The 21,982-nt window shown below is 43.4% G+C and overlaps 1 protein-coding gene across 10 annotated transcripts in view; it reads left to right on the forward strand.

The window, feature by feature from the left end:
• Positions 1–21,982, forward strand: part of tmem107l (transmembrane protein 107 like) — a 101,143-nt gene that overhangs the window by 53,036 nt on the left and 26,125 nt on the right. For 6 of the 10 annotated variants that reach the window (XM_068053749.1, XM_068053751.1, XM_068053753.1 and 3 more), the window contains one exon: positions 11,411–17,908. In XM_068053749.1, the coding sequence (XP_067909850.1) occupies positions 11,411–11,480 (70 nt within the window). In that variant the 3' untranslated portion in view covers positions 11,481–17,908. Of the gene's footprint in view, positions 1–4,966; positions 5,064–11,410; positions 17,909–21,982 lie in introns of those variants that run through there. The other 4 variants (XR_010977146.1, XR_010977148.1, XR_010977147.1 and 1 more) reach the window with 2 other exon arrangements.

Here is a 21,982-nt window from a genome sequence, read left to right on the forward strand (position 1 = left end):
ACACAGATTGCATTGGCGGTATAATCAAACATTAGTGGTTTAAGCAGAGGCGAGCGAAGGTCTGGGAGCTGAACATTCGGGTTACAAAATATTTAGGAGGGAGGTAGCAGTGATGATCAAAGATTCCATTAAAGATTGTTCCTTACACAACACTCTGGTCCACTCCTGTCAACCCCAACAGCCCCTGCTCTTCTCACAACACCTTCCCATGCAAGCTCAGAAGGCATTCAAAGAAATATTTAGTACAATACAAAACTAATACATACCCCTTGTTTAAAAGGGATTCGTGCAAAACTTGATTTAGAGTTAAGGAATAAACAAGAGGTGGAGAAAGAAATATTACAGGAAAATTTAGAAAAGGTGGACCCCTAATTATCCAAAGATGTACTGAGTATGAGTAATGCATGTGGCAAAGTGCAGTCACTATTACATAGACAAACGTAACAGCCAATTTGGACACAGCAAAGTTCCAAAGCAACAGTAAGATAAATGACAAGTTAATCTCTTTTGGTGGAGTTGGCTGACCTGGAACTGCTGCCGAAGACATGAAGGGATTCCTGTTCTTCTACGAAAAATGCCATGAGATCCTTTTGTCTACCTAAACAGGGTATCAAGCAATTTTAAAAGAAAATAATCACAATTAAACATTTTAATCTCAGTTACTTTTGGTTTTAATTACATTTTCTTGAATCTAATAAGTTTCTCCCCTTAACTTATTTTTAGTTTCCCTTTTCTAGCTGGTATTTTATCCTCTTTCTCGACTGTGAAAACAGATACAAAGTATTTGTTTAATAAATCCACCATTACCTTTTCATTACTCTTTCACCTGTGTCTGTGTTTTAATGAACCCAATTCTCCCTTAGCCTTGTAATACTCTTAATATATTTGCATTTTTTACTATTTCCCATGATATTAATTGGAAGTACTTTTTGTATTCCATTTTGCAGCTCTTAATATTTCCTTTGTGCCATTTGTTGCTTTCTGTCTTTCTCTCAGTCCTCTGAATTACCACTTAGCACTGTGTAAGTCACTTCCTATAGTTCTATACCTTAAATGCTGGCCACGGTTGCTTGATTGTACAAGTGGAACTTTAGCTGTTTAGGGGTATGTATTGGTTTTGTTTTGTACTAAATATTTATTTGAATGCCTTCTGCGCTTGCATGGGAAGGTGTTGTGAGAAAGGGAGGGTCTGTTGGGGATGAAAGGAGTGGACCAGAATATTGTAGAAGGAACAATCTTTTTTGGAATGCAGAAAGGGGAGGGGAGGAGAAGATGTGTTTGGTGGTGGTATCACACTGGAGGTGGTGGAAATGGTGGAGGATGATCCATTGAATGTGGAGGCAGTGGAATGGAAGGTGAGGGCAAGAGGAACCATATTTTGGTTCTGGGAGTGGAGGGAAGGGGTGAAAGCAGAAATGTGGGAAATGAGGGCCCTGTCAACCATACTGGTGGGAAATCCTCGCTTGAGGAAAAAAGATGACATCGGAAGCACTGGAAGGTATCATTGCCGATGTAACAGAGAAACTGGGAGAATGGAATAGAGTCATTACAAAAAGCGTGATATGAGGAAATGCAGTCACAGTAGCTGTGGGAGTCAACGGGCTTATAGTGAATATTGGCCAAGAGCCCATTCCCAGAAATGGAGATGGACAAGTCAAGGAAGGGAAGGGAAGAGTTGGAGATCGATCATGTGAAGTGAGGGAAGGGTGGAAATTGGAAATAAAGTTGATAATTTTCCATTTCAGGATGAGAGCAGGAAACAACACCGATACAGTCATCAACGTACCTCCTTTCCAAGATCTACAGACAAGACTGCCCTGGTAGACCCATCATGACAGCCTGTTCTTGCCCCACAGAACTGATTGCTGCCTATCTCAACTCTTCTTCCCTTCTCCAGTCTCTTCCTACCTGCGGCGCCACCTCCCAATAGAACAGTCTGAGGGCGCTCACCACCTTCCTCTGTCTGGCTGAACTTATTCTTATACTTAACAGCCTCTCCTTGAACTCCCACAGGTACCTTGACTATACTTCCTTCTTGGAAGGAGTCTATTCTATTCTTCCAGCTTCTTCATCTCTGTTGCATCTGTTCTGATGATGCTACCTTCCTTATCAGTGCTTCCGATATATTGTCCTCTTTTCTGAAGCGAGAATTCCCCTACCAAGGTTTTCATGGCCCTTGACCATATGTGTTCCATTTCCCACATTTCTGCTGTCATCCCTTCCTTTCCCTCCCAGAACCATGATAATGTTCCCGTTGTCTTCACTTTCTACCCCACCAGCCTCCACATTCAACTGATTATCCTCTGCCATCTCCAGTGCGATAACACCACCAGACACATCCTCCCCTCCGCTCCCCTTCCAGCCTTCATGAGACCCTAGTCCATTTCTTAATCACTCCAATACCCCCCTCCCTTCCCACGGGATCTTCCTGTGTAAGCACACCTGCCCTTTTATCTCCTCCCTTCTCACTATCCAAGGCCGCAAATACTCCTGTCAGGTGAAACAGTGATTTACTTGTACTCCTTTCAATTTGGTATACTGTATTCGCTGCTCACAATGCAGCCTCCTCTACATTGGAGAGACCAAATGCTGATTGGGTGACCCCTTTGAGGGACATCTTCGTTCAGCCCACAAGCGTGATTCTGAACTTCTGGTTGCCTGTCATTTTAATTCTCGCACTCTGATCTCGCTGTCCTCGGTCTCCTTCATTGTTTCAATGAAGCTCAGGGTAAGCTCCAGGAACAACACCTCATCTTTCAACTAGGCACTTTACAGCCCCGGGAATCAACATTGAGTTCAACAATTTCAGATAATAATCTCTAACCCTTTATTTTCTTTTCGGACTGCAGCTGTTCATGGTGATTCTACTTTCCCAGTTACACCTCCGCAAGGCACATCTTTTGTTTCTTGTCCCATCACTATTTCTTTCACCATCATCCCTTTTGTCATTTAATCTCTCCTGCCTTCCACACTATCACAAACTTTCCTATTCATACTTTCTTCCAAGCCTCCCTTTCCCTCTCTGGCTTAAAAACTGTTACATCTCTAAGCACTCAGGAAGAATCACCAACCTGAAACGTTAACTCTGTTTCACTCCACAGGTTTCCCTCAGGTCATGCTGAATTTCATGGCAGGACCTGATTAGAATCTTTTTCGTCTCGATTTGATTGAGAGGCTGGCTGGCTGTCGGGCATGTAGGCTTGCAGCATCAGGCCACAGTTGGGGTGCGGAGAGGAGGGAGAGAGGGATTGGAAGCATCGGAAGGGATGGGAAGAGCTGTAGGTGGGGTAAGATGGAACAACTATGGACAGGTTTGGAAGAATTGGCAGCTGAAGATCAGAAGGGGTTGAGGGGGGTGTTCAGTCACTGGGAGGGTGGGTGAAGCAGTTAAACTGAATCCAGCATGTAAGTGTAAAGGCACTTCCTTACTTCCTGGATCCAGCAGTTCTCAGCTCTCTTTATCACTTAGTTTCCCGAGACCGGGAAAACACAGCTGGCCAGTGTTAAATTATAAGTAGTAACTCTATGACACTAATTGATGGTTAAATATAAAGCAAGGAGCCTCAATATAACATTTAAATTTTCAATGCGCCTCCTGTGAGCACGTTGGTTATCCACACCCCCATACTGCTATTAAAACTAGGCGACAGCAGATTGGAGTCAAGATTCAAATTTTTAAGATTTTAACACCCCACTGTCAAACTGGTACTCAGCATTGGAGACTGCAGGGAGTGATGACACCTTGAAGAAGTGTAGTGCAGACCATGGCACCAATGGGCAAACGACTGCACCGAAAAGAACAGCAAAGAGTAGAAATTATAGGAAATTCCATAGTTATGGGGACAGAAAAGCATTTCGGTAACCATCATTGTGAGTTGTGCATGGTCTGTTGCCCTCCCTTGTGCAGGATAAAGGACATCACAGAGAAGGTGTGGTATATTCTGCAGGCACAAGGGAGTGAGCTAGAAGTTATGATACACATTGGTACCAAAGACATAGAGAGAGCAGGTATTTAAATCCTATGGCCAGATTTTCAGGAGCTATGGAGGAAGTTAAAAAGTAGGACCTCAAAGGTAGTATTCTCTGGATTACCCCCAGTGCCACGTTCTAGCAAGAGTAGAAATAGGAAGATAGGGAGGATCAATACGTGGCAGGAGGGAGGGCTTCAGATTCTTGGGGCATTGGGACCAGCTCTGGGGCAGGAGGCACCTATTCAATTGGAACGGGTTGCACCTCAATAGGACTGGGACCAATGTTCTTATGGTGGGAGGCTCACTAGAGTGGTTGGAGAGGGTTTAAATTAATTGGCAGGGGAATGGGCACCAGCATACAGAAGTAGAAAAGAGGAATAAGGTGTATAAAAGAGTGGAAGTGTTGGATAGTGTTAGAGAAAGAAATAGTACCATTTTCGATAGAAGCAGACTAAGCAGGACTACAAAGTTTTAGCTCATAGAATAAAAGGGACAGTATCAACATGGATACGGAATTGGCTGAATGACCAAAAACAAAGAGTATTGGTTAATTGTTGTTTTTCGGGTTACAAGAAGGTTAGTAGTGGAGTTCCCCAGGGGTCAGAGTTGGGACCCTTGCTTTTCCTGATATATATTAATGACCTAGACCTTGGTGCACAGGGCACAATTTCAATGTATGTAGATATTCCGCTCTGTAAATCGACCATTATACCTAAAGTTCAGTTAATGGTTGGTTTCAATTTAATTTCAAGTTAGAACATATTATTGCAATTCTGCTGCTGCTGCTGCAAGGATAGGACAGTGAATGCAGTATCACCTAGCAGCAATGTCAGGGCAACCTTTTCACACGGCTTCCTTAGAAGTGTGTAGAGGATGCGTATCATTCAGAAGAAGGCATTGGGTCGTGGTGAAAATGAGTATGCTGTTTTAGTGTGCATGTTGGTTCTGAATGTTGAAGTTTCTCCGTTGCAATTTTTCCCTGACTTGTACTTCAGCTATTACAGCTCATTGCAGTGCCTCCATCTGTCTGTCCTTCTTTGTCTTTGAGAAATGGGAGTGCTGGACCTACTGGTATATCTTTGGCTTCTGCAGGTATCACTGATATGTTTTCATTTAATTTTTGCCCTCCAAACATGGTACAGGTCTGCAAGGTAGGTGTCACGAAGATGGAGTGTAGATGCCTGGAGAATGCATAACATTCAACTATTGTTGTCCTTACTAGGCAGGAAATTGACATTAAAACGAATGTTGGACTTCTAATTTCCTTGGGCCACAGCAGACTCACTACCATTCTCAAAACCGGATCATGAAATGTCTGAATCCTGACTCACAACTGATCTGGGTACCAGCACAAAACAGGTCAGGTACTGACATGCCAACTATTTGGGCACTGTCTCAAAATAGATCTGGGCGTTGACACATAACCATTCTAGGCAGTAAGTCACATCTAATCTACACAGGATACCAGTTTGACAGCAGGATAATGAGATAAACAGCATTTCTTTCCAGATCAAAAACTACAAAGAATGATTGGATGACACACACTGATCGTTTCCCTCTCTACCCATGTACTGTTATGTATTCTTTAAAAACAAATGGAGATAATACCGCAAATGAAAATTAAGGAACAACCAGACTTGCTGAATAGAGGTAGAGGATGAGGAAAATATCACAGAATAATGTAGCACAGAAGGAGTTAATTCAGCCCATCGAATCTGTGCCGTCTCTTTCAAAGAGCAATTTGGTTAGGCCCACTTCCCCACTCTGTCCTCATATCCCTGCAGTATTTTTTTTAATCCTTGCAGCATTTGTGCAATCTCTTTTTGAAATCTACTATTGAAGATCGGGCAGTGCATTCCAAATCCTAATCACTCATTGCATTCCAAATCCTAATCATTCAAAAACATTTTGCTCATGTCAGCTCTGTTTCCTTTGCCAATCCCCTTAAATCTGTGCACTCTAGCTATTGACCCTGATACTCCATGGAAACTAACAATGAATCAAGGATTGGAAATTACTAAAGCTGACATAAGCAAGAAAACAGTGTTAGGAAAAATAATGTCAGTAAAGACTGACAATTTCCCCGGACTTGATGGTTTCCACCCCAGGGTTTTAAAGAAAGTAGCTAAGGAAATTGTAGATGCTTTAGCCATAAACTTCCAAATTGTCCCTTTAGATTGGAAAATTGCAAATGTAACTACGTTATTTAAGAAAGGTGAGAGAAAGAAATTTGGAAATAATAGACCTGTTAGTCTAATGTCTTCTGTGGGGAAGTTATATAAGGACAGAGTGATTGAGCATTTAGAGAAATTTTGAGCTGTTTAAAGAGAGCCAGCATAGAGTAAAAGAGTAGGTCATGTCAAACAGCCCTAATTACAATTTTTGAGGAAGTACCTAAAGTAATAGGCAAGGAAATTGTCTATGGATTTACAAACATATGAACAGTGATGGAGCGGTAAAGGTCCTCTCATCCATCCAGCCTGTCTCACACAATTGTGATACCAGGTTAAAAACCCAGACCAATTTTGCAGGGAAAGATCTGGGAAATTCCTCTCTGGAACCACTTGCATTTCTGACTTTTAACCTAAATCTGGTCTTATACAACTTAAAATTGTGACCCTAAAATAAAAGCAAAATACTGCAGATGCTGGAAATCTGAAATAAAAACAAGAAATACTGGAAATACTCAGCAGGTCTGGCTGCATCTGTGGAGAGAGAAGCAGAGATAACATTTCAGGTCAGTGACCCTTCGTCAGAACTGGCAAATGTTAGAAATGTAATAGATTTTAGGCAAATAAAGAGGAGGTGGGGCAAGAGATAACAAAAGTGAAGGTGTTGATAGGACAGAGGGTCGCAGAGAATAACTGGCCAGAAGGTCATGGAGCAAAGGCAGACAGTATGTTAATGGTGTGCTGAAAGACAAAGCGTTAGTGCAGAGAGGATGTTAATTGACAGAAAAATGAACAGCCCTGGCCCAAAGCACAACATCTGTCCTGGGTTTGCTGCAGTGTTCCAGTGAACATCAACACAAGCTTAAGGAACTGCATCTCATTTACCGATTAGGCACGCTACAGCCTGCCGGACTGAACTTTGAGTTCAATAATTTCAGACCATGACGGGCCCCTTTTTTTATTTCTAGTTATTTTTTATTTGTTTATTTTATTTTAGTTTGTTACATCATTCATTTTTTTTACCATGCACCTGCCCACTTTTTTTTTCATGTTTGTGCTTTGTCCAGGGTTGTTCATTTTTAGATCAGTGCTGTTATAGAGGGGCTTCCAGGATTTTAATCCAGCAACAGTACAAGAACGGTGATATATTTCCAAGTCAGGATGGTGTGTGGCTTGGAGGGGAACTTGCAGGTGATGGTGGTCCCACTTGTCTGCTGCCCTTGTCCTTCTAACTGAAAGAGGCAAGCGAGCAGGCAAAACTATGCTAGAGAGATTTCAGTGCAGATAAGTGTGCAGCCATCCATTTTGGACCAAGAAAAGACTGGATCTGAGCATTATTTAAATGATGAAAAGCTAGGAACAGCAAAAATCCAAAGAGTACACAGAATACTAAAATACAGTCAGGTCCAATAAAATAATAAAAAAGGTTAACGGAATGGATGAAGGGACTTGACCTTAAAATCAGAGCCAGGCCACGCAGGCAAGAAGTTAGGAAAAGCCTCTTACAGAAAGTGTGGAACACTCTCCCACAAAAAGTAGTAGATGCCGACTCATTAATTTTAACTCTGAGAGCAATTGATTTTTATTTGCCAAGAGTATTGAGATATGAACCCAAAGCACGTAGAGAAGTTATGTCACAGATCAAAGGTTATCTGATTGAATGGCAGAACAGGTTTGAGGGGCTGAATGGCCAACTTCTGTTGGTATGCTTCTAACACAGCCAGACACCCGGTGCTCCATACACCTGTACCAACACACACCCAGTGCTGAGTACACCTATACCAATACACACAGCGCTGGTTACACCTGTACCAACACACATCCAGACACAGAACACTGGGTATACCTGTGTGTCAGCTGTGGCTCAGTGGGTAGCACTTTTATCTCTGAGTCAGAGGGTTGTGGGTTCAACTCTCACTCCAGACACTTCGGCACAAAAATCTGTGCTTGCACTCTAGAGAGGGGGTGCTGCACCATCGGAATTGCAGTGTTTCAGATTATATATTAAAATTGTTCTCAGGTGTTCATAAAAGATCCCATGGCACTATTTTGGGGAAGAGCTGGTGTTCTGGCCAATACTCAGTGCTCAATCAACAGATTATCTGGTCATTATCACATTGCTGTTTGTGGGAGCTTGATGTGAGCAAATTGGCTGCCACATTCTCTACATTACAATTGTGATTGTAGTTCAAAAAGTATTTGATTAGCTGTACAGCACTTTGAGACGTTGTGAGCTCATGAAAAGAACAATATAAATGCTATTCTTTCTTCTTCTGTACCAGCGCACACCCAGATACACTGCTGGGTGCACCTTGTTACGGTCAAGTGAGGAGGGGTCGAAGGGCTTCCCTCTTTTCCCTCTCCTTGTTTGACCAGAACTGGTTTAATTCTTTCTTAAAGTGGATGTACTCGCCAATTCAGTAGGTGTTTGATTACTTACTAGCTATGATCATAACAATAGCCAATCGGACAGGGTTTCTTGAGTTTAACAAAGAAAGGGGTTAACTTTATTGTACCTAAACCAAACTATTAAAATAATAAACAATGCGCCAACTTTCACTCACAAGCACACACTAGAGGTTTACGCACACACAAATAGGTTACAGAGTAGAGAAAGGTAGGTTGGTTGAGTTAGAGTCCATAAAAATAAAAAGGTATACAGTCTGTGAAGTTTGGTGATTCGGCTGGCTTCTAGCTGAATTTTAGTTTGAAGAGGTAGATGACTAATTCGGTGGGTCTCTTAGAGACAGCGATGTGAATGATTTCCTCCATCGGGTTTTCTGATTGTAGCCGGAGTATTCAGAGGTGGTAAGTCAACAAACAGGATTTGAAAGCTTTTGAGCTGGAATGAGAAGAGAGAGGGACCCCCACTTAGGATCTGCACGTGTCAGAGTCCAGTTACTTCTCCTTTCTGCAGAGAAAAAAAACAGCTTAAGACCACAGATGGGGAGGGGCTTGTCACATGACAGTCACTCAGTGATTCAAACATAGCAATTAGCAGTATTTCTCTGCTTGCTGAAAGCACAGGTAGTTCCTTTAAACTTCCTGGTTCTTGGTTCTTGCTGGGAAATGCAACCATTTTGTCTCCCTCCTCACAGTCCTTTGCAATGTAGATACAGTGTTACAAACTAGGTGATCACCTAGGTGAACTAGGATACAGCAAATGCTATGGGATCTGACAGCATTCCAGGAATATTATTGAAGACTTGTGCTCCAGAACTAGCTGCACCCCTAGCCAAGCTATAACAGTGGTATCTATCAACCAATGTGGAAAATTGCTCAGGTATGTCCTGCGCACAAAAAAGCAGGACATATCCGACCCGGCCAATTACCGCCCTATCAGTCTACTCATGATCATCAGCAAAGTGATGGAAGGGGGCGTTGACAGTACTATCAAGCAGCACTTGCTCAGCAATAACCTGCTCACTGATGCTCTGTTTGGGTTCCACTAGGGCCACTCGGCTCCTGATCTTGGTTCAAACAAGAACAAAAGAACTGAACTCCAGAGGTGTGGTGAGAGTGACTGCCCTTGACATCAAGGCAGCATTTTACCGAGTATGGCATCAAGGAGCCCTAGGCAAACTGGAGTCAATGAGAATCAGGGAAACCTCTCTGCTGGTTGGAGTCATACCTAGCACAAAGGAAGATGGTCGTGGTTGCTGGAGGGCAATCATCTCCATCCCAGGACATCACTGCAGGAGTTCCTCAGGGTCGTGTCCTAGGCCTAAACATCTTCAGCTGCTTCATCAATGACCTTCCCTCCATCATAAGATCAGAAGTGAGGATATTCATTGATGATTTCACAATGTTGGGGGCCATTCGCAGCTCCTCAGATACCGAAGCAACCCGTGTCCATATGCAGCAAGACCTGGACAACATCCAGACTTGGGCTGATAAGTGACAAGTAACATTTGTGCCATATGAGTGCCAACAATGACCATCTCAAACAAGAGAGAGTCTAACCATCTCCCCTTGACTTTCAATGGCATTACCATCGCTGAATCCCCCACTATCAGCCTCCTGGAGGTAACCACATAAATACTGTGGCTACAAGAGCAGGTCAGGGGCTCGGAATTCTGCAGCGAATAACTCACCTCCTGACTCCCCAATGCCTGTTCCACCATCTACAAGGCACAAATCAGGAGTGTGATGGAATGCTCTCTACTTGCCTGGATGAGTGCAGCTCCAACAACACTCAAGAAGCTCGACACTATCTAGGACAAAGCAGGCTGCTTGATTGGCACCCCATCCACCACCTTTAACATTCACTTCCTCCACCACCAATGTACAGTGGTAGCAGTGTGTACCATCTGCAAGATGCACTGCAGCAACTCACCAAGGCTCCTTCGAAAGCACCTTCCAGACCCGCAAATTCTACCACCTAGAAGGACAAGGGCAGCAGATGCATGGGAAAACCACCACCTGCAAGTTCCCCTCCAAGCCACACACATTACTGACTTGGAACTGTATCACCGTTCCTTCATTGTCACTGTGTCAAAATCCTGGAACTCCTTTCCTAACAGCACTGTTGGTGTATCTACACCCAAGGGCTGCTGCAGTTCAAGATGGCAGCTTACCACCACCTTCTCTAGGGTAATTAGGGATGGGCGATAAACGCTAGCATAGCCAACGACATACACATCCCCCAAATGAATAATAAAAAAAAAACTTAAGCTGCCAGCAGTCATCCTTTTTTAAAGGTTCTTTTTAAATTTCTTCAATAATAAATTAAAATCTTCAGTCAGTGGACCAAAGAAAATTATCATTCACCCAAACACCTTGGCATAACAACCTGTAACAGCGTACCCACAACGCTGGGTACACCTGTATCAGCGTACACAATGCTGGGTACACCTGTATCAGTGTACACAAAGCTGGGTACACCTGTACCAACACACACCCAGAAACACTGTGCTTGGTACATGGTATCAAGGCACACCCAGACATCACAGCTCTGAGTACACCTGTACCAACACACACCCAGACATCACAGCGCTGGGTACACTTGTACCAACACACACCCAGACACACAGTGCTGGGTAAATCTGTACCAATACCTTACTGTGGACTCCTGTGCTAACTGCACACAGTGCAGGATACTCCTTTAGCAACAGAATCATGCCTCTTGGTGTTGCTGCACCAATGCCCAGACACATAAGCTCTGCTCCACTAACTCCTGCGTTTTTACCCAGATTGTTGAACATAAAATGCTTATGTAATGAAGACTTTTTACTCTGATATGACATAATGGTTCTACTTGTTTTTCAGTGCCCTTCCAGCATGTATTGAAATTGTCCTTATTGTCGCAGTATTTGGACTGAAGAAGAAGCCATTGTGAGCGTGCTGAAAACCTTCATTAAAAAACTGGAATCTGCCACTAAAGTAGCAAGAACAATGGAACACTTGATCCATCGCGATGGATTGCCATTCAGGATTGCGCAGTGTGCAGTTGGCCAATGGATGCCAGCAACATTTGTAGAACTTCAACACCAGGTTACATTTTTGAACATGTAGGTCACAGTCTCCATTATAGAACCTTTCTATCTCCTTCTCCATTATAGCACATGTATATCAGCATCTCCATTTTAGAACATATACAGCCTACATTAAGAACATGTATACCAGTGTCTCCTTTATGGAACATGTAATATCATATGTATATTGCCATTTTCATTATAGACTATGTATATCACAGTGTTTGCCACTATCCAGCTCACTGACCACAGCATGGAATACTCTTAAGAGATCAGCCCCTTCGCTACTCTGATTATTCACCTGCTTTCATAGATGTTTCGGTGCATGTGAGCATAAGTATTGTAGGAATGTGATAAAAGCCAAGATGCCTCTCCAGTAAAAGGAACGGTTATTAGTAGATCCAACTTACTTCCCTCTTGAATGTTGGTAATGACCCAATGTGGTACATAGCTATCAGGGATGTGGAACTAACTGATTTCAACCAAGGTGGCAGTTGGACTACTGCAACTGATTCAACACCCCTGAGTTAGGGAGGGGAACATCAGCCAGGATTCCCATTCCTGTGATACCTACACGAAGGTGCATGTGTGTAGATGTTGAGTTAAGACAGGATTGAACTCGGTGGATTATCCCTGCAACTGAATGAACTGCTGACATTGCTGAAACTCTCACATGAAAAATATGCAATTGTATATATGCAATTGCACTCCTGTCAAAAAAAAGAGACCAAAAAAGTTCAGGCAAGTATAATAAACCCTGGGTCAGAGCAAGCAGTGAGAGATGCTCAGTTATCTACATCAACAGCCTGTTTTTACTGGTATCTATAATTTTTTTCTACAACTTTTTTCTACTTGTACTGCATGCAAAAAATATAAGGAAAAGTGCCCTGAGCCTGTGCTCCTAGCCTCAGCTGCTGTCAGAGGGAGCACAGGTTGTAAAGTCAGTGATTTGGCCTTGTCTTAGTGCTGTGTTCCCATCAAGCATGGTCCCCTGTTGGAGGCATGGCTTGTTGAATTACCCCATAACTTTTAATCACAGTAATATTTCTGACAGTGTCCTATATAACCAAATGCAGTTATTCATACATTGATCTGTGTCTAAATAAAAATAAAATATTTAAAAGTAGCCAATACAGACTTCGAAGGAAAGAATCATGCTTGACAAAATTCAGAGTTCTTTCAGGAGGCAACAGAAGTGGTACATAGGGGAAATGAATTGCAATTGAAGTTAAAAATGAGAAAGCAGAGTTGGAGTTGTCGTTTTTTTTTTATGTGGATGGCAGTGTCCCACAGGGTTGAGGTCTGAGACCACTTTTATTTACTGTGAACATTAGTGGTTTGGATATAGGGTTAGAGAGTGTGACAAAATGTGCAGATGATACCAATATCAGAACTCTAGTTAATTTGTTAGAAGACCAAAGGGAGCTCCAAATGGGATATTGATAAGTTGGGGAAATAGGCCAAGCAAGTGTTGATAGAATTCAGTGTTAGTAGGTGTGAGATGATGCATTTTGGTAAAAATAATACTCTTGAGTGGAAGTAGGTTATGAGGAGCAGAGAGATTTAAGAGCACAGGATCACAGTTTTATACAGCTGTCAAAAAACGAATGGAATTCTAGATTTTCTGTCAAGGTATTGAATATAAAAGTCAAGAGGCAATGATGAACCCGTATAAAAACTTAGTAAGGCCTTAGTACTGTGTGTAACATGGACAACCACACTACAGAAAGGCTGAGAGGCTTTAGAGAGGGTACAACACAGATTCACTAGGATGCTGCTTGGTTAGAGAAAATACAAAAACCAGCAAGCCACTCAGTTGTATCAGAACAGCTGCAAAAAGTCAATTAAGAATAAAACCGGATCGACCACCGGGCATCGACCTAGGCACCGGAATTGGGCATGACAAAGGAATGTCCTACCTGGTCACCCCTGCAAAGTCTTCCTCACTAACATCTGGGGACTTGTGTTAACATTGGGAAAGCTGTCCCACAGTCTAGTCAAACAACAGCTTCACATAGTCATTCATGCTCACAAAATCATACCTTTTAGCCAAAGTTGCAGGCTCCTCTATCACCAGTCCTGTGTTGGTTCTGACCAACTGGCTAGACAGACTCACCATAGGTGGCAGCACAATGATATACAGTTAGGAGGGAGTAGCCCTGGGAGTCCTCAACATTGACTCTGGACCCCATGAAGTTTCATGGGATCAGGTCAAACGTGGGTAGGGAAGCATCCAGCTTTGTAACCATCCAATGCCGTCCCTCAGCTGATGCATCAATACTCCTCCATGTTGAGCACTACTGAGCACTGAGAGTAGCAAGGGTACAGAATGTACTCTAGGTAGGGGTGGACTTCAGTGTCCATAATCAAGGCTGACTCGATAGCACCATACTCACCTAGCTGGCTGAGCTTTGAAGGACATATCTGTGAGACTGGACCTGCGGCAGGTGGTTGAGAGAACTAACACAAGCGAAAAACCTACTTAACATTGTCCTCACCATCTACCTGTCACAGATACATCAGTCCATGGCAGTGTTGCTAGGATGACCATGAAACCATCCCTATTGGAGACAAAATCCCCGCTTAACACTGAGGACATCCTGCATCATGTTATACAGCACTACCACTGTGCTAGATGGTAGATAGATTCAGAACAGTCCTAGAAACTCAAAAATGGGCATCCATGATGCGATGTGGGACATCAACAGCAGCAGAATTCTGTAATGATCTGTAATTTCATCATAGAATCATAAAATGGTTACAGCACAGAAAGAAGCCATTTGGCCCATCGTGTCTATGCTCTCTGTCTGCAAGAGAACTTTCTGCCCTGTCCACATCCCTCATGATTTTGAACACCTCTATCAAATATCCTCTTAATCTTCTCTTCTCCAAGGAGAACAGCTCCAGTTTCTCAAATCTATCCACGTAACTGAAGTTCCTCATCCTGGAACCATTCTCATGAATCTTTTCTGCACCATTTCTAATGCCTTCACATCCTTCCTAAAGTGTGGTGCCCAGAACTGGACACAATACTCTTGTCAAGGCCAAACCAGTGTTTTATACAGTTTTATCATACCTTGTTTTTGTACTCCATACCCGTATTTATAAAGCCCAGGAACCTGGATGCTTTATTAACTGCTTTCTCAACCTGCCCTGCCACCTTCAATAATTTGTGCACATACACCCCCAAGTCCATCTGCTCCTGCACCCCATTTAGAATAGTACCCTTTAATTTATATTACCTCTCCAAAATGAATCACTTCACAAGGCCCATCATATTCCTCTACCAGGCGTACCTAAAAATGAGGCGCCAACCTGGTGAAGCTACAACACAGGATTTCAAGCATGCAAAACGGCTGAAACAACATGCTATAGACAGAGTTAAGCAATCCCATAACCAGCAGATAAGATCAAAAGCTCTGTAGTCCTGCCACATCCAGTTATAAATAGTGGTGAACAATTAAACAACAGGAGGAGGAGGCTCCATCAATGTTCCCATGTTCAATGATGGCAGAAGCCCAGCATGCAAGGGCAAAAGATAAGCCTGAAACATTTGCAACCATCTTCGGACCAGAAGAGATCCCCATCATAACAAATGCCAATCTTCAGCCAACTTAATTCACTGCATGTGATATCAAGAAAGCTGAGCAAAGTCTATGGACCCAGACAACATTCTGGCTGTACTGCTGAAGAAGTGCTCCAGAACTAGCTGTGCCCCTAACCAAGTTGCTCTAGTACAGTTACAACACTGGCATCTACCTGTACAATTCCTACATTCTACTGAATACTTCTTTGAACACCTCCCACTGTAGTTTCATCCATCAATAGTTCTGCCCAGTCTATTGTGGTCAATTTCTGCTTCAACCCTCTAAACCTACCTTACCTGAATTTATACCCTTGGTTCGTGATTCACCCTTCTCCCTCTCAAACTTAATATTGAATCTAAACATGTTATGGTCACTGTTAGCTAGGTGTTCCCTTACCAAGTTGTAATGAAAGAGGAGGTAGTTAAGACACTGAATGGGCTAAAAATTGATAAAGAGGAGGTATTAGAATGTCTGGCTGTACTTAAAGCTGATAGTGGCTTCTTTTAACACTCCCGCATCATTACCCCTGGTGTTCTTGACCCCCTCCTATTTCTCATCTACATGCTGCCTCTCAGTGACATAATCTGGAAACACAACCTTAGGTTCTACGTGTACACTGACAACACCGACTATCCGTGCATGCTGTGGAGATTTAATTCCACAGTGTGCATATTTTCTCCTTGACAGGTTCCATGCCAGGAAGTCAGCCTGATTGACAGGCATTCCTTCCAGTTGGGCAGCGAGGACCCTGGAGCAGGCCACAGAAGCAATTAGGTCTAATCCCCAACCCCAGCAGGCAGGGACTCCGATTCCCAACCCCAGGGGTCTTTGTAGGGGTAGATGTAGGGTCTGATGGGGCAAACAGTCAGCTCTTCTTGTCTTACAAGCAGTGCCATAAAGCTTCTCTCCAAACCTTTCCTTGCCTCCCTTCAGCTGCCATGTCTCCCAAGGACTGGGAAACACAGCAGACCCCAGTCAAACCTGTAGAACAGGGTAAATCAAAGGCTGCAGTCTATTAAAAATATTTAAATTTCCACCCTACCTTATGGGATTGGGTTGGTTGCCTGCCCCTTGTCCCACCTCCACTAAACCCAGTTGGAAGTGGATTCGAGTAGGGTTTGAAATGTTAAATTTTTTTACATCTGACCTGACCCCAATTGTGTTAAAATTCAGCCCTATACCTCCATTTATAAAGCCATGACTCAGTATGCCTTTTTAACAGCGTTCTCAACTTGGCCTGCCATCTTCAAAGATTTGTGTATATACATCCCCTCTGCTCCTGCACCCCATTTCTAATTACACCATTTCATTTAAATTGCTTTTCCTCATTCTTCCTACCAAATACATCAATTCGCACTTCTATGCATTAAATTCCTCCATTAATTTTCTGTCTGCGTTAAAAAAGTGTCTGCCCATTTCAGTAGCCAATGCCCTCTTTAAGTCTATTACTGTCCACCTCACTGTTTACTACATTTTCAAACTTTGTGGCATCTGCCAACTTTGAAATTATGCCCTGAATATTCAAATCCTGGCCATTAATATATATATCAAAAAGAGTAGTGGTTCTATTTCCTGCCCCAGGGGGACGCAACTGTATAATTTCTTCCAGTCTGAAAAACAGCTGCTCACCTCTGCTTTCTGTACTGTACCCAATTTTGTACAAATGTACATCCATGCAGCTACTGCCCCTTTAATTGCAAAGGCTTAATTTTGGTAACAAGTCAACTATATGGTACTTTATCAGATACATTTCAAAGACCTGTTCTTTGGCCTCCTTATCTCGAGAGACAATGGGTAAACGCCTGGAGGTGGTCAGTGGTGTGTGGAGCAGCGCCTGGAGTGGCTATAAAGGCCAATTCTAGAGTGACAGGCTCTTCCACAGGTGCTGCAGAAAAATTTGATTGTCGGGGCTGTTACAGAGTTGGCTCTTCCCTTGCGCCTTTGTCTTTTTTCCTGCCAACTGCTAAGTCTCTTCGACTTGCCACATTTCAGCCCCGCCTTTATGGCTGTCCGCCAGCTCTGGCGAACGCTGGCAGCTGACTCTCACGACTTGTGATCAATGTCACAGGATTTCATGTCGCATTTGCAGACGTCTTTAAAGCGGAGACATGGACGGCCGATGGGTCTGATACCAGTGGCGAGCTCGCTGTACAATGTGTCTTTGGGGATCCTGCCATCTTCCATGCGGCTCACATGACCAAGCCATCTCAAGCGCTGCTGACTCAGTAGTGTGTATAAGCTGGGGATGTTGGCCGCCTCGAGGACTTCTGTGTTGGAGATACGGTCCTGCCACCTGATGCCAAGTATTCTCCGGAGGCAGCGAAGATGGAATGAATTGAGACGACGCTCTTGGCTGACATACGTTGTCCAGGCCTTGCTGCCATAGAGCAAGGTACTGAGGACACAGGCTTGATACACTCGGACGTTTGTGCTCCGTGTCAGTGCGCCATTTTCCCACACTCTCTTGGCCAGTCTGGACATAGCAGTGGAAGCCTTTCCCATGCGCTTGTTGATTTCTGCATCTAGAGACAGGTTACTGGTGATAGTTGAGCCTAGGTAGGTGAACTCTTGAACCGCTTCCAGAGCGTGGTCGCCAATATTGATGGATGGAGCATTTCGGACATCCTGCCCCATGATGTTCGTTTTCTTGAGGCTGATGGTTAGGCCAAATTCATTGCAGGCAGCCGCAAACCTGTCGATGAGACTCTGCAGGCACTCTTCAGTGTGAGATGTTAAAGCAGCATCGTCAGCAAAGAGGAGTTCCCTGATGAGGACTTTCCGTACTTTGGACTTCGCTCTTAGACGGGCAAGGTTGAACAACCTGCCCCCTGATCTTGTGTGAAGGAAAATTCCTTCTTCCGAGGACTTGAACACATGTGAAAGCAACAGGGAGAAGAAAATCCCAAAAAGTGTGGGTGCGAGAACACAGCCCTGTTTCACGCCACTCAGGATAGGAAAGGAGTCTGATGAGGAGCCACCATGTTGAATTGTGCCTTTCATATTGTCATGGAATGAGGTGATGATACTTAGTAGCTTTGGTGGACATCCAATCTTTTCTAGTAGTCTGAAGAGACCACGTCTGCTGACGAAGTCAAAGGCTTTGGTGAGATCAATGAAAGCAATGTAGAGGGGCATCTGTCGTTTGCGGCATTTCTCCTGTATCTGACGAAGGGAGAACAGCATGTCAACGGTCGATCTCTCTGCACGAAAGCCACACTGTGCCTCAGGGTAGACGCGCTCGGCCAGTTTCTGGAGCCTGTTTAGAGCGACTCGAGCAAAGACTTTCCCCACTATGCTGAGCAGGGAGATTCCATGGTAGTTGTTGCAGTCACTGCGGGTGTAGAGTCACATTAATATAATACTGGGATATAGAGTCACATTGATATAGTACTGGGGTATTGAGTCACTTTGTCATAGTACTGGGGTATAGAGTAACATTGATATAGTACTGGGAGATAGAATCACATTGGTATGATACAGGGGTATAGAATCACATTGATATAATGCTTGGATACAGAGTCACTTTGATATAGTACTGGGATATAGGGTCACATTGCTATAGAATTGGGATATGGAGTCACACTGATATAGTACTGGGGTATAGAGTCAAATTCATATAATATTGGTGTATGGAGTCACACTAATATAATAAAAGCAAAATACTGCAGATGCTGGAAATCTGAAATAAAAACAGAAAGTGCTGGAAATACTCAGTAGGTCAAGCATCTTTGGAGAGAGAAGCAGAGTTAATGTTTCAAGTCTGTGACCTTTTATCAGAACTGGCAAAGGTTAGGAAAGAATTAGGTTTTAAGCAAGTGAAGGGGGTTACGGGGGGTTGTTTAGTGGGGAAGAGAACAAAAGGGGAAATGTGCGATAGGGCTACCACTGCTACCAGTGGCGCTGCCGATACTGTTGAGCTGCTGGCCTTGTGATTGGCTGGCAGCTCTTGGGGGAGGGTCCCCATCCCTATGAAGTGTTTAAAAAAACAGGGATCCCGCCTTCTTAAACTTTGACCCCAACAGACCAGAGGATCACTCCAGGGGTCAGAAAAAATGTAGAGGCGGGGCCCCCCTGTCTTTTTGGATGCGGGGTTCACTGGCTAGGCCAGCATTTATTGCCTATCTCTAATTGCCCTTGAACTGAGTGGCTTGCTAGGCCATTTCAGAGGACATTTTAAGTGTCATCCACATTGCTGTGGGTCTGGAGTCACATGTAGGTCAGTACAGGTAAAGACGGCAGATTTCCTTCCCTCAAGGACATTAGTGAACCAGATGCGTTTTTACAACCATCGACAGTGGTTTCATGGTCATCATTAGACTAGCATTTTAATTCCAGATTTATTAATTGAATTCAATTTTCACCATCTGCCGTGGTGGGATTTGAACCCATGTCCCCAGAGCATTAGCCTGGGACCTCCTGGAAGCTCTTTAGAATTGTACCCTTTATTTTACATTGTCTCTCCTCATTCTTCCTACCAAAATGTATCACTCTGCACTTCACTGCATCTTTCAAAGTCCACAACCTTCTGTCAATAATGTTGATGACATTTTCATTGTTCATATTCTTTTCACAAATTAAATCTGTTCAGATCTTCTACCTGACCACATTCACTCCTGGATAGATCTGCCAGTTAGTCTCAGTCACTGTAGCTGTCTTTCCTTCAGTTAAACTGGGTGGGCAGCCTCTTGCCTCAAACAGGCCCAATTTGCAAACCTATTGTGATGTCCGATCTCACTGTGATGCACAATGTGATGGTGAGGCTTGTTCTGTGATCTCACGATGTAATTTGATCTGCCAAGTCTCTGCCCATTCCACCAGCCTGTCTATGAACTCTTGAAGTCTATCACTATCCTCCTCACAGTTCACAAAACTTCCAAATTTTGTGTCTGCAAATTTTGAAATAGTGCCCTACACATCCAACTCTAAGTCATTAATATATATCACAAAAAACAGTGGTGCTGGTACTGACTCTTGGGGAACCCTACTATAAATCTTCCTCCAGTCAGAAAAATAACCATTCATCACTACTCTCCTTTTCCTGTCACTCAGTCAACTTGATATCCATGCTGCCTCTGTCTCTTTTATTCCATGGGCTTCAACTTTGCTGGCAAGCCTATTGTTGGCACTTTATCAAGACCTTTTGGAAGTCCATGTACATCACACTAACTGCATTACCCTCATCAACCCTCTCTGTTACCTCATCACAAAACTCAATCAAGTTACTTAACCATGATTTTCCTAAATAATAAATCTGTGCTGGCCTTCCTTAATTAATCCACATTTGTCCAAGTGACTGTTAATTTTGTCCTGGATTATCATTGCTAAAATTGAACCATTCCACCCAACTGAGCATCAATAGCAAGTCTGTTAAATTGCTCATATTGCTCATTACAACTTTCACAAATTATGATACGAGGTGTTACGACAAATCTTTCAAAGTCCACAACCTTCTGTCAATAATGTTGATGACATTTTCATTGTTCATATTCTTTTCACAAATTAAATCTGTTCAGATCTTCTACCTGACCACATTCACTCCTGGATAGATCTGCCAGTTAGTCTCAGTCACTGTAGCTGTCTTTCCTTCAGTTAAACTGGGTGGGCAGCCTCTTGCCTCAAACAGGCCCAATTTGCAAACCTATTGTGATGTCCGATCTCACTGTGATGCACAATGTGATGGTGAGGCTTGTTCTGTGATCTCACGATGTAACTTGTCCAATTAAGGGAGCCTCAGCTTGAAGAACCAGTGTTTGGCAAAGCCTTGAACTTTACACAGTGAATTGTTGCTCTAGAATGCAATAGCAGATTTCCACATGATTACTACCCAGAGAGCAGGGTGCACGGGCAATGAACAATGATGGGATTTTTTGCCTCCTACCAATGATTTTGTGTTCATTTACACTGATATGGAATAGGAGGAGGCCATTCAGCCCCTTGAACCCACTCATCATTTATGGCTGATCTGTGCCTTAACTTCATTTACCTGATTTGGTTCTGTGGTCCATAATACCCTTCACCTAACAAATATCTATGATCTCAGTTTCCAAATTTTCAATTTACTGCCAATCTCACAGCTTTTTGGAGAGAGTCCAGATTTCCATGTGTGAAGTGCTTCCTGATATCACTCCTGAATGGCCTAGCTCTAATTTTATCATTATCTTCCCTTATTCTGGACTCCCCACCAGATGAAATAGTTTCTCTCTATTGATCCTATGAACTACTTTCATCATCTTAAACACCTCAGTTAGATCAATCGCCCCTTATTCGTCTATTCTCAAGGAAATACAAGTCTAGTCTATGGAACTTGTCCTCAAGATTTAACCGATCGTGGACTCTAGCTTCATACAAATTTGCTGCTGCTTTTCCTACCTCACAACAGTGACCACACTTCAAAAGCACTTCATTGGCTGTAAATCACTGTCTGAAGTCCTGAAGCGGTGAAAGATGCAACATTTTCTTTACTCCAAGGCTGACTGAAGCCTTTCAGTACCATGCACAAGAACTCCAGATGTGGCAATGTGGACTGTTCCGCACTGCCATCGCATACTAGAAACTCCTGGAGAAGTTGACCAATGTCACCAACAGTCTCTCGTGTTCTGCTTCCTTTTAAGGCTGGGCCCAGGAGACAGAATCCCTCCCTTCTGCTTCTTGCTCCTTTTGAACACTTCCATCTGCTCCTGCTCACTCCTCTTCTACACAATGCGGCCTCACTCTGGCCTTCTCAATCCCCACCACCCTCCCGGCACTGGATGGAACTGTGTGGGTGCTGTTTAGACGAG

The sequence above is a fragment of the Heterodontus francisci genome, chromosome 22 (assembly GCF_036365525.1).
Source record: "Heterodontus francisci isolate sHetFra1 chromosome 22, sHetFra1.hap1, whole genome shotgun sequence".
Classification (NCBI taxonomy): Eukaryota; Metazoa; Chordata; class Chondrichthyes; order Heterodontiformes; family Heterodontidae; genus Heterodontus; species Heterodontus francisci.